The 17,780-nt window shown below is 33.3% G+C and overlaps 1 protein-coding gene across 1 annotated transcript in view; it reads right to left on the bottom strand.

Moving 5' to 3' along the window:
- Positions 1–1,100: 1,100 nt before the first annotated feature.
- The window catches only part of LOC134697458 (MAM and LDL-receptor class A domain-containing protein 1-like), a 30,996-nt gene continuing 14,316 nt past the window's right edge, over positions 1,101–17,780 (bottom strand). The window contains exons 10-19 of the mRNA XM_063559737.1: positions 15,481–15,594; positions 12,960–13,051; positions 11,807–11,957; positions 10,574–10,758; positions 9,089–9,170; positions 6,626–7,531; positions 6,121–6,206; positions 4,274–4,403; positions 3,241–3,425; positions 1,101–1,376 (exon numbers count right to left, since the gene is read on the bottom strand). Coding sequence (XP_063415807.1) covers positions 1,290–1,376; positions 3,241–3,425; positions 4,274–4,403; positions 6,121–6,206; positions 6,626–7,531; positions 9,089–9,170; positions 10,574–10,758; positions 11,807–11,957; positions 12,960–13,051; positions 15,481–15,594 — 2,018 coding nt within the window. The 3' untranslated portion in view covers positions 1,101–1,289. The remainder of the gene's footprint in view (positions 1,377–3,240; positions 3,426–4,273; positions 4,404–6,120; positions 6,207–6,625; positions 7,532–9,088; positions 9,171–10,573; positions 10,759–11,806; positions 11,958–12,959; positions 13,052–15,480; positions 15,595–17,780) is intronic.

Raw genomic sequence — 17,780 nt, forward strand, 5'->3', positions numbered from 1 at the left:
TATTCCGTTTGACAATTTATCTTCAGTTAAAATTGGAGTTTTTAAATTGATAAATAATGCAAACAACTTTGATTATTTGATATTTAAAACATCATAATGACATCTAAGTGTTGTTTTTCTGTTTGTCTTTTTCTTTTTTAGCCATGGCGTTGTCAGTTTGTTTTAGATTTACGAGTTTGACTGTCCCTTTGGTATCTTTCGTCCCTCTTCTAAATAAGCTTTTATTAAACACATTGATGGTCAAAGATAATTTTCAACTGTGTGCTAATTATTAATAGGGCGTTTTGAATATATTATCTCTACCCGGGATGCATCACATAACATTTTGCCATTGATTGTTGTTGCTATTAATAGCAATCTCGTTCAAATCCCGTTTCAATCACAGGTAAAAGTTGGTAAGAAACATGATAACTTTACTATATATTGGGTTACATACTTGCCTAGTAATGGACTTCTGGAAATAACAAGCGTTAGCCTTTCAAAAAGGCATATAGTCGACTCTTAGCTGATGAAAATGGAAAGAGCTGTCGCTTTGTAGATTAATTCATTTACTAGAATAGCCACGTGCATCAATCAACAAATTTTACCACACACGTGAGGTCACACGTTATGAAGTAGTATATCGTTAAACGTTGTTGTTTACTCCAGAAGATTTGACTATTTATAGATAAAAGTTACCTGTGTAAAATCTAATTGCTAAAATTAAAAAGGACATATCCGATACTTTACGGGATTGAAGGACATTTACTAGGTTTAGATTGTCCTAAGCAATCAATAAACTTTGATAATTCACGTCTCGTAAAATCTTCCAATCAGGTAGCAAGAAAAATTCACGCACTAACTGCCCATCGTTCAATTCTTAATATCGACTCCTAGAATATCGACTCCTAGGAGTCGATAACAACTACGCGACTAAATTACCCACATAAGATACCAGATTTAGACAGTTAACGTCTTTAATGATGTTTAACGTCGATGTGCACATTGTTGTATTGTACAATAAGATTATTCTACACAAAGAAAACATTTGTTGAATGCAAATTGATTCTTTATTAGTTTTTAATACACTTGATGTTCGTCTCTAAAAATAGATGCACGAAGAAAAATTTCATTAAATACTAAAAACACTGTTTGTTGTGCCTAATGGTTTTAAGTATACATAATCCGATATAAAAAAAAAATAATTCAAGAAGAATTTCGGACAATTTAGACTGGACTATCAGGTACATTTCTAGAACAGATAAAAAAGGGATAAAGTCAGTTCACACAATATGGAGAAGTGTAACAAGCTAACAGGAACCGGTACACAATGTTATATCATCAATTGAAATATCACCGTTATCACCACCTTTTCCTTTCGAAGCCTCGATATCAATCTGAAGAAAAAAAATATCAATATAGAAAAAAACTGTCGCGAGAATTTTGATCAGGTTTACAAGTATTTAAAAAAAAATGCCAATCACACTTTATGTTCTGTTGAATAAGTTGAAATACATTTTATGTTATCTTGTTTTATGTCTCGCACAAAAAAGTCATTTACGTGTTTTTAATGTTTCAGTTAGTAGTTAAATGAAATTATTGATATCTTACATTCTGGTTAGTTTGAAATGTATTTGCTTACTTTATTTGGGAAAGGATAGAATTATGACAAATTCACAATTTAACCTTGTTTTAATTAACACAAATTTAACATTGAAGAGTTAAATTGTATGTATCATGCGATAAAATATTTTAGAAATGTTTGTTCCACTACATAGCAACATCAAGAGAGTAACCATATTTTACCAAGTAAAGAATATAATAGTAACTCTTAAGGTGGTATCCAACACTTTCACTAAAATTAATTTGACTCGTTTAATTTTCATAAAATGTTTAACAAAAACATAAAAATTTCTAAAATTTTGAACCAACCGTTTTGTCAGAAAAACTACACTGGTTACATAGCAGTTTGACAAACACCAAAGTTGATCATTGAGAAGCTTAATATTCCTTTTACAACTCAACGTAATTAAAACGTTTAGCTTACTTTACCGAGTTATCTCCCTGTAGTGTTAGGTACCACCTTAAGTTCGTTTGATGAGTTACTGTTTGAGCTTTTGAAAAGAGAGTTTCCGTTTTAATGTTTCCTTGGAGTTTTGTATTTTTGTTATTTTATCTCTTAATGTCTTGATATGCATACAATTAATTGTGTTGCATGCGTCAATGATAAATCGTGTTACACAAAATGTGTTCGTAGATATTAGATGTTTTTGTGTTCTGTTAAATTGTTCCTTTTGAAATTGTTATACGATGATGACTGATGTACCCATATTATGACTATTTTATTTATTGTGTCTGTTTATTTAACGATTCAATATACATATAACAGAAATTGATGAGATGGTCATTAAAGTGAGAGGGTTAGCGCGATAGAACCAGGTTTAATCCACCATTTTCTACCTTTGAAAAAGCCTGTACCAATGCAAGTCAGGAATATGACAGTTCTTGTCCATTCGTTTTTGATGCGTTTTATTATTTGATTTTGCCATGTGATTATGGACTTTCAAAATTGATTTTTCTCTAATTTCAGTATTTTCGTGATTTTACTTGTTCATACATTCACTCTATAATAAAGGGCAAACGTGTCATTAACGAACGTATATATAGACAGTTTATATTCATTAGTGTCACTATTGAACTTTTAAGGGCCATAATTCTCCTTAACAACTGAAGTAAAAATCGTCAAACACCGTTAATGAACTGCACTTTCTTGCCATCTACAACATAACCAATCCACAGAGCATTGGTGTGATAACTCCGATTTTATTTCATGAAAATTGCAGTGTTCTAATCAATCAAAAACCAAATAATACTAATTCTGACAAACAAAAGTGGAAATCATCGACATAGAACTTGACATTCATCGTAGAATTTGAAACAACATATAACAGCGCATTTAAGAACAATGTGTGAACGGTTAGAAAGTTATCACATGAAAAACTTGCAGCTGCTTGTCCGTTCGTTCAGCAAATGTATTCCCTACTTAGAACCCAAATCTTCGGTCAGGAGGTTTTTCTATGTATAAATTTCAAGTCCAAACTGATTTTAAATAATTCCATTGACGAGTTTTATGTTTGAGCTCAATGCATATTATAATAAGTTCACGCAATCTCAGTGAAACTTTACAAACAGACAAAGGAATGTGTATTTAAAGTTTACTCTGGTAGGAAAAATGTGAAGATATTCTGATTATATACTTACAACAATGCCTGACCCTGTATTACCAGTAATATCCACACTAGCTTGGATCCATTGATTTCCTTGATTTCCAGACCTAGTCCAAGGTTTGGACCACCAGCCCGAGTTGCGATATTGCGAGTAAACTGCTAGATACCCGATATGTTGACCATACATGTGATAACTAAATCTGAGGCAATATGAAGAGGCTGAAATAATCACCACTATTATTCGACAAGTGAGCTATGTAAATTATGGTTATTGGAACACAAACTGTAATGTTTATATATATGTACTTGATTATCAAAACAATTGAAATATGAAGTTTATGCAAATGAACAGGGAAATTATAGAACTTTTGTGAGCAACTCACATTACAAACTGATTTTTATAAGGATACACCACAGACATTAATTTCATTTACGATATAGCTTTTACTTACTTATAAAGAATTTTTCACTAGTAAAAATTTTTTTGGTCATCTGAATTACGTGCTTATATGTAGCATTGGTATGAGAGAAACTATTGTGAATGCTAAAATTTGTAAAAGTAAACCATTATAGGTCAAAGAACGGTCTTTAACACAGAGCCTTGGTTCACACCGAACAGAAAGCTATAAAGGGGCTCAACATGACAAGTTTAAACTCAAAGAGCAGATGATAACCATCCTGTTACAATTGACAAGCAACATGAGGGTCAAAGGGAAAAAACCGAAAAAAATCAACTGCATCGGAAATAAAGAGATAGAGTATCTGTTGATTTTAGATCGACGACCGTATATAAATAATATAATCAATGGGTCGTCGACACAGTAAAATTCTTCTCGCTCCGACACGGACCATTATCTTGCATAGTTTAAAAGCATAAACCTGAAGCACGAGGATGCACTCTACTGTCTTCACGCGGCAATAAAGACAACACGAAAGATACTAGTAGTTACAAGAAAAAAAAACAGTGCAGTTAGATACTGAAATAATAAAAAAAATACTAATGAAAGACCTGTTAAACAATTAAAGGTGAAATCATAACAAATATAAATAAATGTTTTAATACTTACAGAACAGGTTAGTATTCTTTGAGCTCAAAAATGCGTAGGAGTCCTGGCCTTGACCATTTACCTCAATATAGGCATATTGGTTACCACTGTGTGCAGCCGAAGGACCAGTGTTTGGGGTAGATGTTGATCCCTGTATTGCAATGACATTTATAGTATAAAAAATAAAATTGTATTTGTTTGTTGTCATGTTTTTTTTACAGTTCCCTCTTTGGTGTGTCGTTACACGATTATTTGTTCAACACAAGAATACATTTCAGCGACTGATACTTTGTTCGACATAAGAAATCATTTCATTGATTGCTATAACACAATACTTTGTTCGAAAAGAACATATTTCAGTGATTATTATACCACAATAATTTAATTTTGGATGTAACGCGTCCTCTGATTGGCTGAAGTTGTTATGTATATCAGCTCAAAGACATAATTTTGTCATTTGATCGTGACGTCGTCAACGTTTTTTTTATGATTTACGCAGGTTAAAATGGAATTTCGAATTCAATTATTAGAAATAACTGTAATATTTTTTCTGTCTATTCAAAGTAACAAACAAAATGTGGTGCACACTTATTAATAATCCACTACGCTCGTTATTTAGTGTGCCCCACACTTTTGATGTTATTTCTTCATAGACAGAAAAAAAATTACAGTCATTCCTATAGTACGTACGTTGTTCGACACAAGGGAATATTTTAGTGATTGCTATAACACAATACTTTGTTCGTCATTAGAAAATATTTCAGAAATTACTGTAATAAAATATTTTGTTTCGACAAGAAAAAAAATTATTGATTACTATAACACAATATTTTGATCGACAATAACATATTTCAGTAATTGCTTTAACACAATACTTTGTTCATCATTAGAAAATATTTCAGCAATTACTTTAACAAAATACTTTGTTCGACAAGAACAAAATTGAGTGATTGCTATAACAAAATACTTTCTACGACAAGAAAACATTTCATTGATAACTATAACACAATATTTTGATCGACAATAAAACATTTCAGTAATTGCTATAACACAATACTTTGTTCGACACAAAATAGCAATACTTTCTGTATTATCTGATTTCGATACCAAGTTGTTAGCACTTACGACTCATATTGAGAAGTTAGTTGTATTTTCAATGTATGCCATTAGCTGTACAAGACAATAAGTTGTGTTATAATGTAATATTAGTAAGCGAAAGCTGGTAATGAGTTTGAGACCGAGAGTACGTGAATAAGAAAAAAATGATTACTAATTTTTTAAATATGATTTTGAACTTGCTGAAAAATATTTGAACGATTTCTTTCTTTAACATTATAATCCAGATTACCATCATGGGTCAGGAATAACTATTATTACTCTAATATCAACTCAAATTGACACATTTAGACATTGTAGTTCATATGTACAATTCTATTTGTTTGTTGTTTCGTTGGATTGTTACCTCATCGAAATGATAAACACCGTATATTTCCGACTATTCGTATTAACCGTATTCTGAGAAAGGACGTTATTTCTTTTAAAAGAAAAATGAAAAAAAAGAAAATAAACCCGAAAGCGGGATTATCATTTTTACCAGCAAACTAAATAAATTGAAACTCTTTTATGTAAGAATATTATTACTTTTATATCATATTGGACAAGAATATCATAAACCGATAATGTTATTGTATTGCAATAAAAAAATCCATGCATTTATATTTTCAAAGGATGGTCAAGTTCATTAAAAGTTAGCAGTTGTTTTACATGAATGACACAACGACGACCACAAATCTAATCAAAATAGCAGAACTATGTGATATAAATGTATGTGAATATTCATTATTAATTTGCTACTAAATAAAACTTACTGATTTATATAAAATCCAGTCGAAGTCATCGCCATTAGTGTTTTCGAATGCACATGTTTCTCCTTGTTCAAATCCACATTCAATAACTAAAGAGAAAAAAGGCAGACATGACGTCTATATTTTATTTTCATACAACCAACCCCAGTACTCGATCAAGCAACTGTTTGACACCGAATCATTAAATTATATCTTGACCCTCGCCTTCATCATTTCTTTCATTTCAATAAGTAAAAAAAATGAGTTCAGATTAAACTACTATGAAAGTTGAACTTCTCGTTGCTACATTTAAAACAAAAACTGACCATAGTCTTCTTTCAACGATTCACGTCTTTTAATTAAAACATCGAATACTCCGAAAAGATAAAAAAAAATATATGCTGCATACACTTTATGTGAACAATAATATCGAATGTCTCATAAAACGATTTAGAAGGAGTAGATACAAATGGCATAAGATGTTAAGAAAAATAATATTACACTGCATCTAGTTTTCACTTCTTTATACCTTTGTAACATGTAGGAGCAGTTGTCGTTGTGGTTTGAGTAGTTGTTGTGGTCGGAGAAGTTGTTGTGGTTGGAGTAGTTGTTGTGGTCGGAGTAATTGTTGTGGTCGGAGTAGTTGTTGTGGTCGGAGTAGTTGTTGTGGTCGGAGTGGTTGTTGTGGTCGGAGTAGTTGTTGTGGTTGGAGTAGTTGTTGTGGTCGGAGTTGTTGTTGTAGTCGAAGTAGTTGTTGTAGTCGGAGTAGTTGTTGTCGTCGGAGTAGTTGTTGTAGTCGGAGTAGTTGTTGTGGTCGGAGTTGTTGTTGTGGTCGGAGTAGTTGTTGTGGTCGGAGTGGTCGTTTTGGTCGGAGTAGTTGTTGTGGTCGAAGTAGTTGTTGTGGTCGGAGTAGTTGTTGTAGTCGGAGTAGTTGTTGTGATCCGAGTAGTTGTTGTAGTCGGAGTAGTTGTTGTGGTTGGAGTAGTTGTTGTGGTCGGAGTTGTTGTTGTGGTCGGAGTAGTTGTTGTGGTCGGAGTGGTTGTTGTGGTCGGAGTAGTTGTTGTGGTTGGAGTAGTTGTTGTGGTTGTTATGGTCGGAGTACTTGTTGTGATTGAAGTAGTTGTTGTAGTCGGAGTAGTTGTTGTGGTCGGAGTAGTTGTTGTGGTCGGAGTGGTTGTTGTGGTCGGAGTAGTTGTTGTGGTCGCAGTAGTTGTTGTGGTCGGAGTAGTTGTTGTAGTCGGAGTAGTTGTTGTGATTGAAGTAGTTGTTGTAGTCGGAGTAGTTGTTGTGGTCGGAGTAGTTGTTGTAGTCGGAGTAGTTGTTGTGATTGAAGTAGTTGTTGTAGTCGGAGTGGTTGTAGTAGTCGGAGTAGTTGTTGTGGTCGGAGTAGTTGTAGTAGATCGTTTAGTTGGAGCGGGTGTTGACAGAGGACTCTCTGTAAATTCACATACAGTGAAGTGTGATTAAAAACGTTATTTTTTCATAATAAATTCGATTCGATGAATTAAAAGAAAATCCAAAAAAAAACAAAATGAAAGAATTGTTTTTTCTTAAAGTTTCTTTTATTCTATTTTAGGAAAATTTCTATTACATACTATAACTTCAGTAAGAAGTCGACTTACAATTTCGGTCATTCTAATTTATTGGTAGATTTTGTCCTGCTGGTCTTTTTTTCTATTTGAAATATATATTTATATATTATATATTTAAAAAACTAGAGGCTCCAAAGAGCCTGTGTCGTTCACCTTGGTCTATGTGAATATCAAACAAAGGAGACTGGTGGATTTATGACAAAATTGTGTTTTGGTGATGGGGATGTGTTTGCTCTAAATGCTTTGGTTTTTGAGTTATAAGCCAAAACTGCATTTTACCCCTATGTTCTAATTTGAGCCATGGCGGCCATCTTAGTTGGTATGTCGGGTCACCGGACACAATTTTTAAACTAGATACCCCAATGATGATTGTGGCTACGTTTGGTTAAATTTGGCCAAGTAGTTTCAGAGGAGAAGATTTTTCTAAAAGTTTACGGACGCCGCACGACGACGGACGACGGACGCCAAGTGAAGAGAATAGCTTTGATTTATTTGTGGATCTTGTCTTGCCCTCTTTTAATTTTCAAAGCTTATCCATTCTGTTATAATTTTTGTTATCACAAAACAAAAATCTCAGTCATTCTGGTTCACTTTTACAAATAGTCGTCTGAATGTTGATCTCATCTTTGTGAACAGTTTATTTTCTCTCTGTAGCGGTTTTCACGTTTTGAAAGACAAACCTTGCATTTTTATCCTTATGTGTAGCCATGTTTCGATGCTTGTTTGCAAGCGTGGTCATAACACACATTTTTCAAATCTAAAAACCAAATGATGGTTGTGGTAAGATTTGGTTAAATGGTTCAATAGTTTTAGAGGAGATGATCTTTATCAAAATTAACGGAAGACCAACGATGATTTAGAAAAAGTGATGACAAAAGTTTGCGCTGGACCGTTTAAGGACCACAAAGTCTGTAGATCAATCAGAAACAAACGTTTTGTGTTGTTTATTCTATGTTGTGTCATGTGTACTATTGTTTGTCTATTTGTCCTTTTCATTTTTAGACATGGTGTTATCAGTCTATTTTCGATTTATGAGTTTGACTGTCCCTGTGGTATCTTTCGTCCCTCTTTTTGAACAAATATTCAATTTGTATATTGAAGCTTTTCATAGCAAATATGGAAGCATATATTATATCTCGAAAAAATAATCTAAGTCACAAACATACGAGTACACTTACATGATAATGGCATTCAAGCCAGCCTTTGTTTTGTCATTTGCAAATCTTAACTATTTATTTACCTCTAAGTACAATAAACCTAAGTTATAACAAATGAGGTTTAATCTAAATTCGATTATTGTGTACTCCCTCTAGCTTTGTTTGATGTATGCCACTTTTCTCTTAATTTATATACTTCAGATGAGCTTTAAAATGATTTTCTATCAACGAAGTCATACTAACCACAGGTACCAGGAACCAAGAATATACCATCTAGAGCCATTTCTGACATATAACTACGTCCTTGGAATCCGGTAATTGTAATCTGTAAAGAATAATAATCCTGTCATATAATTTTACTATCGAGTCTTCAAGCAAAACATCTAAACGCATCCAGAAATTAGGGATTTCAAGGAGCTTAAATCGCTCATTCAGCAAGCAATATGCAGCATTAAATTCCCAAACAGCATTTGCATATTGTGATCGGTAAGAGATTGTTACAAGGTATGGTCCTCTCTGATCTCATTTATAAATTTTTGAAACACACAGCTTTGATGATTCAATAGACACTACGAGGACATATTGATCATTTGCACATATGGTCGTTAAGATAATTTTTTGCTGTTTAAAGTCAATTGTTTCGTTTGAAATAATTAAGTCTTTCGAAAGTGGATACACTCGTCTTTTAATGAAGGGGTCAATTGGTAACCTTGTTCATATAACTTGTTAGTGTAAACCTTGCCTTGCTTATCATATAGGTAGTCGGATGATGCCAAACATGTATTATTGCTGCTACGTATGCAGACAGTCAGAATTAACCGTTTACTTAATCGACGAATGATCGAACAGACGGACGAACGGACGCACAGACCAGAAAACATAATGTCTATAAATGGGGCATGAAAAAGACAATTAAAAAAAGCTTAATAATTTTATATAAATATTGCGAAAATCAATTGCATATAGATATAGAAAGATGTGGTGTGAGTGCCAATGAGACAACTCTCCATCCAAATAACAATTTAAAAAGAAAACCATTATAGGTTAAAGTACGGCCGTTTATTGCACATTCATTATTTATAATTTAGTGTGACAGTCTTGTTCATCAGAAAAAGAAGAAGCCTCACGAATATCTGATGACCATGGGTATGCTGTTTCATTCTGTTTACTTTATACTGGAATTTGATTTGACAATAAACATAAACTTCATTTCCAGGTTAAGTTTATTGTTTAATTAAATCACACTATATATTAATCAGACTGAAAATCCGCTAACTAGTATCGATTGTTTTCAAATATCCAAGCAAACATAGCCAGAAAGACGATTCAGAATTGAAATTGAAAATGTGTCAAAGAGACAACAACCCGACCATAGAGCAATCAACAGCTCAAGGTCACCAACACAACTTTTGTTTTGCATGCTTTTATGTAAAAGCTTTATTTCTATGCTGTTTTACCATGGAAAACGTGCGTCTTTTTTTCGAATAGTCCCGGTCAATGGCCTTTGTTTAAATGCGGCCTCATGTTTTTGTTTTTAATTTTACATTGTATTCCAGGGCTGTCTATGTCATTTCATACAGTGTAATTGAAGTTAGTTCATTATTAAGGGACGTACGGCGACATTTGCTTTTTTCAGACCTTCCTCATTCGTCGATGTTTAGGCAGTAATATACCATAATATCTTTATCATCCTATTTATAAATGAACGGGAAGAAACATTTTACGTACCTTCAAATCATCAACAGCTGGTATATCTAATTTTTCTTGTAACCATGCTGATCCTTGATTTCCTGATCGGGTAAACAATAAAGTTTCTTCTCCAGTACTATCTGTCATATTAATTTGTAATGTCCCCATATGTGATGGATAATAACTGCTCATATGATACCAGAAAGTCAAACATCGCTCGACCTCTATCGTGCAAAAAAGTCAAAATAATCACTGAGAGTTGTATTGATTCAAATGAATAAAAAATAAATTATATCCTATCTGTTTAATTCTTGACCAACATCGCTCGACCTCTATCGTGCAAAAAAAACCCCAAAAAATCATTGAGAGTTGTATTGATTCAAATGAATAAAAAATAAATTATATCCTATCTGTTTAATTCTTATGATTCTTCGAAATATGAAACATAAACACACAGATATTTGTTGAATTTTATTTTATTAGACAAATAATAGCAATCGTATTAATATTCATCAATTTCTATCTTAATAAATAGATAACAGGATTGAAATTTTAAACCACAGACGCGCGATTTGTCTTTAAACGACTCATCATTGAAACTCCATCTAATAAAAGTTATGAAGGTAACATGAGTCCAAAGTTGAAGAACATTTAGAATAGAAGTAACAATATTCATTCTCTTTTTGATTACATAACCACCATTACAAAATTTTAAATTCCTTGTCAGTTTTTCGAATTGCAACGAGAATTATCTGAATACCTGAAGTCTGTCCAAACTTATCCTTACAAATATTTTGTTATTTCAAATGAGAATAATTTCAACTTTTAGGTGCTCTATGGAAGACGAAAAAACACTTAATCTTAATTTAAGACAGATACAAATGTAACACTGTCTATAAAAAGATCACCAGAGAAGTTTCTGCTCTGATTTTAGATATATATATTATTATTATAGTTGATTTATTTTAAAACTTTTTAACATTGTCCATTACAAATTTTTAGAGGTTTTCACCGGCCTAAGTTTATTTTAGATTTGTTTTAGATCTTTGAATGTCATTTTAATCATATAGCCCTGGTCTTCAACTGTTTTGTTTCTTATTCATTGGCTTTCGTAAATTTCATGAAATTAATGATGTTTCGTTTTCATTTTAGTTAATACCATCTTTTTGATTTTTTTTCGTTTTTCCTTGACTCAGGTATTTTACAAGTATTCTAACTGTCAACTAATAATCAAATAAAAGAAAAAGAAATCAAAGTATTAAGAGCTCTCACTTGGAAAAGATATTTCAGTAGACATAACTGCATTATCACCCGTTTTCCTGTTTCCTAATTCTGTAGTATATAGATATACAAATCCTTCTTTTGCACCACCAGGACCAGTTACTCTCGATATTCCACTAGTATCATAACGCCTAGATCGACCCTGGAGAAAAGTGGACTATTTAAAGACTAGACTCTTAAAAGCCATGAGTTGTACTAGCTCAGTCTATATCGACCTTTGATATGACCTTAGTTAGAAATATATTACTCATGAACTCATAATATTGAGTGTGTGAAATGTCACATGAAAAAGATAACATAGGTATCAGTAAGGTTAAGACGTGCAAAACCTCGTTCCTATACCACTAGTTACACGAAGGAATAAATTCTTTTAAATGATATAAAATTTGCCAAATAATAGGAAAAATAGCATAGCCATGAACATTGATTCCATGAACGTCGATTTTTATCGGGATCTTTATCTGATATCGCAGATGCATGTTCAACGTCTTTATGATTTCATGTCGATTGTTAATTAGATAGTGTACAATCCAAAATTCGCAGGAATTGTTGATATCAACCTAGGACTGTTTATCGTTTTCTCTGAAACTCTTGTAAACTTTTTAAGAATGGTAAAATTTAAAGTTGAATGTGAATTAAATTTGTTTAACGTGTATTCTGCGGCTTATACCGCTACACTTTAAACATCTAAATAGTCTCCGAGTTCAGGTTTAAATCATATGGATGCAAGAAAATGGTACACAAACTGATGAAGTAAGTGGTAATTGATTTTTTATCTGATCTGTGCAAGTCTTATTCAATGCTTTTCCGTTTATTACGTATGTCTGGTCTAAGTTAGGAAATATAGGTCTGGTTTTAACCGCTAAACAGTTTTTGACTGTACAAAGTCATGGTCTTTAAACCACGTGCTGTTCGTTGTTCTTTGTTTTCTTTTTCTGCCTATTTCCACCGAGGATGCCGAGTTGTAGGTGTGTTCTGTTGTAACTGCTGCTAGTTTTACAATGTTCTGCTATAATACGATAAACGTATTGCCTATCTTTTTGGAGAGAATTATTGATATAGTTTTTTTGATTTTTCAAACAACAAAGGCTTTAATTCGCATAAATGAACAACAATTATAAACAGTATTGATATTTTTACTCACTGATCGTGTGCCCCAGTTAAATTTATCATCAGTTGATTGAACAAACATACAGTAACGGTCAATCTCTGCAGTACATTCGAATATTGAATACACTGTAACACAAAATAAAAGCATTAATCTGATTCGAAAGAGTATGACATAATTGTGTATTATTTTAAAACCATGCAGCTATAACATCGTATATAAATCTAACCTGTAAAATCCGTCTCATTTTGAAATAAAAGAAATACACTAATATAAAGGTCAGACATGCTAAATAGTATATCCAATATGGCATGATATACAATAGACAAGCATGGGAGTTGGAATGAACGGACTAACATAAACCTGAAACTGAGTAATGTCTTGAATATTGAATTTAAAAAAAACAACCATCTGCATTGTAAGCAAAACTGGTCATCAGCACTGGTTTCTGGAATTCATACTTAGTTGAGATGTCACCTCCACTACAAAACCGGAAGAATTTTCCTACGCACCATTGACAGAATTGGACGTAATGACTCGTGGATCTACAACAAAGCTTCTACATCTTCTTCCCGTTTACTAGTCGAACTCTACAATGGAGTGTAACTGACTCGAGCGCATCCCAAACAGACAGGTGGCCACTCTTCTGGCCAAAAGCAAAAGTCATGGGAAACTGGATGGTATTTATAATAAAATTATAAACTAATTATAAACACTGGTTGTCCTATGGTATTCTGTTGTGTTTTCTTCATTGTTCTGCATTTAGTATTTTGTTATTTTATTTGTTTGTGCTGTTCTCTGTGATGAATATTCTTGCGTGTGTTAGTGTTGTTTTATTGTAACGCAGTATTGTCATTTCAACTACATAGCGGACGGTTTGGCTAGCCATTAGACAACGTTCAATCCACCAGTTTTCTCTAAAATGGCCTGTACCAAACCAGGTGTTTGGTAGTTGTTATCAAAACGTAAGTTTCTATGTATGATGGCGTTTGTGTTTGTTGCGCTGTGGTGTTCTTATTGTTCCTTTATTTTCATCTAATAGCTATACGTTTCCCTCGATCATGGTTTGTAACCATATTTTTTTGTTTACCGATTTATGACTTTTCAACACCGGTATACTAATGTTGTCTTTACGTATATTGCTGTCTATTCACTATGTGGTTGGGGCTTTATAGCCACCTTTTAACAGAGTGAGATGTTCGTCTTTTTACATGATCTATGTCGTGTATGATTGGTCAGAATCCCATACCGGGGAAACATATTCCAGTGTTGGCCTTACTAAGATGAAGAAAGCTTTTGTTGTTGGAGTACATTACACAGGTTTCTCTGTAAAAAAGCAACGTGTTTTGAAGACTTTCTTGTTGATGTGGTGCAACCAGATGAGGTCTTTGCTGATGGTAAACCCAAGATATTTCCCAATTCCTTTATTCAAGCTGCGATTTTGACAACACCGAAAGAGACTTTGATATACGTACCATGAGCAACATAAATTGTACCACGCGATTAACAGGATGTTCTTAGTCTTCCACAAAAATCAAGTTTTGGGGATTTCGTGTTGCTGAGTTTTCTATGTTGTGTCTAGTGTAATTGTCCGTCTTCACTTGTCTTTCGTTTTAATTTGCCCTATTATTGTCATTTTCTTGTCTTAAGAGTCTTCAATATAGTATAAGTATCTTCTGTATTTTTGTGCATATACCTCATAAAGTTGAAGGTTAATCCATAAAGCATTTCGGACACACGAAATTATTTGGATTTATATTTCCGCCTTTTTTGTGTTTAACTAATGTTTGGGGAGATATATAATACACATTTTCTAATAGTAGTAATCCTGTTCCCTTTTCATAAATGTGACCTACCGAATTAGACCATTCCCCGGCTTTGTAATAATATGAACACCACGACGTGTGCAACATGTGAAGCAGGATCTGCTGACTTTTCCGGCGAACCTGAAATCAACCCAAGTTTTTGGTGGGGTTTGTGTCATTGTTGTACTCCTATTTGTGACACTTTGATTATGCATCTTAGTCAATAAAATAAAATTTGACGCAACTGTCGTACAACTGAGAGGTTCAGTACTACTAAATCAGATCCAAGCCACCATTTTCTACATTTGAGAATGCCTGTACTAAGTCAGGAATATGACAAATGTCCATTCGTTTGAAGTGTTTTATCATTTGATTTTGCCATTTGATTAGGAATTTTCCGTTTGAAATTTTCCTCGGAGTTCAATTTTGTTGTTATTTTACTTTAAATGTGATTATATCCTCCATTGATAAACAATAAAAGAATATTAAAGCAATTAACATATCAATAACTAAATAGAAAAAAAATAGCATAATAACAATCTTATTTCTTCATTTTAAAATAAGTGATCTCATGCAATAATATAACGTTTTTCGTTTTACTTCGCAGAAATAGATGGTTCGTATAAGATATAAACGCTTTCAAGAAAAAAAATCATATTTATCTGGAAATTAAAATAAATCAGTGCAATAATACGATATTATATTTATAAAGAATTAGCATAGAATACAGTTGTATGGGTTTTTTTACATACCCGAGGGTACGTCGCAGTTGGTTCCAAAAAATCCCTGGTTGCATGTACAGGTATAGTTGTCTGAATTCATTGGACTGTAACATGAGCCATGAAGACACGGATTATTCTCACATCCTATGAATAATAATAACATTTATAAATATTTGTGTAACGAGTGTTAAAAAACATGACTGCTAGATATTTATATTCAAAAATTGGACTATGTTAGATTATTGTGTATTGACAATTATATCACAAACATTTATCGTGTTGTTTATTCTTTAGTTTTCTATGTTGTGTCATGTGTATTATTGTTTTTCTGTTTGTCTTTTTCATTTTTAGCCATGGCGTTGTCAGTTTGTTTTAGATTTATGAGTTTGACTGTCCCTTTGGTATCTTTCGTCCCTCTTTTATTACCACTGGGTCGATGTCTCTGCTGGTGGACATTTTGTCCCCGAGGACATCATCCGCCCAGTAGCAAAACTACAATTGCATGAACTTACGAAGAACTAACAGGAAACTGGCTCGGACGTCGCCAAGTATAAAAAGGTGTCGTCTGATACGGCAAGTGTCCCCTCATCACCAGACATGACAAATATCCCAAACACGACTCATTCAGATCATCGTCCTAGTGACAGCAGCAACATTACACATATACAGCCATGTTCAGTTCTCCTTAAAGACATTTTGGTTTTTGATGACACAGTACAACACTGTCGCATTTCAAAATGTGAGACCAAAGGCTGCAAAACTTGTGCTATTTTAATTAAAGATGCTGAATTCACTAGCAATTTGACCAAGAAGTCATATTTTACCAGAAGTTACGATGATCTGAATTGTAAATCGATAAATGTCGTCTACGGATTAGAGTGCAACCTTTGTGGATTGGTATTCGTCGGTGAAACGAAAGGAAGGCTAAACAAACGGATGTGCGGTCATAGATCAGACATTAACCTCAATGCTAACGACATTCTTAAAGATTGGACTAAAACTTTATTATGTAATTTTACACAATCAAAGCACTGTTAGTACAGTTTTGCATTTTGGTTACAATTTTCAGTATGTTGATATTTATATGAAATATTGGAAAATGTTTTGTTTCTAAATACCTTTTACTTATGATTGTATTTTTCATGTTGTAGTTTTGTACCCTCTCCGGGGGTTTGAATAGCAATAAAGCATAGAACATTGCACAGTCCTTACAAACAGCGGTATATTGCTGGGTCTTCCAAGTGCTCCACAAAACCTCTTTCTAAATTATTAACATCCATTTTATCAGCAATCAAAGACGGGCTTCAAAGTTATTGTAAAACTGCCTATTCTAGAGGTGGCGTGAATCAGATGTGGATACTTAAAAATTCCAAAGATCTTTTAGAGTACATACAATCTAACTCTCTTTCATCTTGTAACAGTATTAAAACATTTGACTTCTCTACTCTTTACACAAGTATTCCACATTCCAAACTTAAAGACAAATTAAAAGAGTTGGTATTACTTTGCTTCATAAAAAAGAATGGCCAACGTAGATACAAGTATCTTGTCTTAGGGAGGGATAAATCCTACTTTGTAAAGAATCACTCTGATTCAAACAAAAAATTCTCTGAAACCGATATTATCAAGATGCTTGATTTCTTGATTGACAACATATTTGTTACGTTCGGAGGACGTGTTTTTCAAAAGACTGTCGGCATCCCAGTGGGAACAAACTGTGCCCCTCTACTTGCTGACTTGTTTCTTTATTATTATGAGGCTGACTTCATGCAGGAACTTCTTAGGAAGAAAGATAAGAAGTTAGCAATATCCTTTAACTCTACTTTCCGCTATATAGATATCGTTCTTTCATTAAACAATTCAAAATTTGGTGACTATGTGGAACGCATCTATCCCATCGAATTGGAGATACAGGATACTACAGATACAGTTAAGTCAGCTTCATATATTGACTTACATCTAGAAATTGACAATGAGGGTCGGTTGAAGACAAAACTTTACGACAAAAGAGATGATTTCAGCTTTCCAATTGTGAACTTTCCATTTCTAAGTAGCAACATTCCAGCAGCACCTGCATACGGGGTATATATCTCTCAATTGATACGATATTCCCGTGCTTGCATTTCCTATTATGATTTTCTTGATAGAGGGTTACTGCTCACTAGGAAGCTATTAAATCAAGAGTTCCAAATGGTGAAGTTGAAATCATCCCTTCGTAAATTTTACGGACGCCATCACGAGTTGGTTGACCGTTATGGAATAACCATTTCACAAATGATATCGGATATGCTCCTTACGTCGTAACTACAATCCCCTTCCCTTTCATGAAT

The sequence above is a fragment of the Mytilus trossulus genome, chromosome 14 (assembly GCF_036588685.1).
Source record: "Mytilus trossulus isolate FHL-02 chromosome 14, PNRI_Mtr1.1.1.hap1, whole genome shotgun sequence".
NCBI lineage: Eukaryota > Metazoa > Mollusca > Bivalvia > Mytilida > Mytilidae > Mytilus > Mytilus trossulus.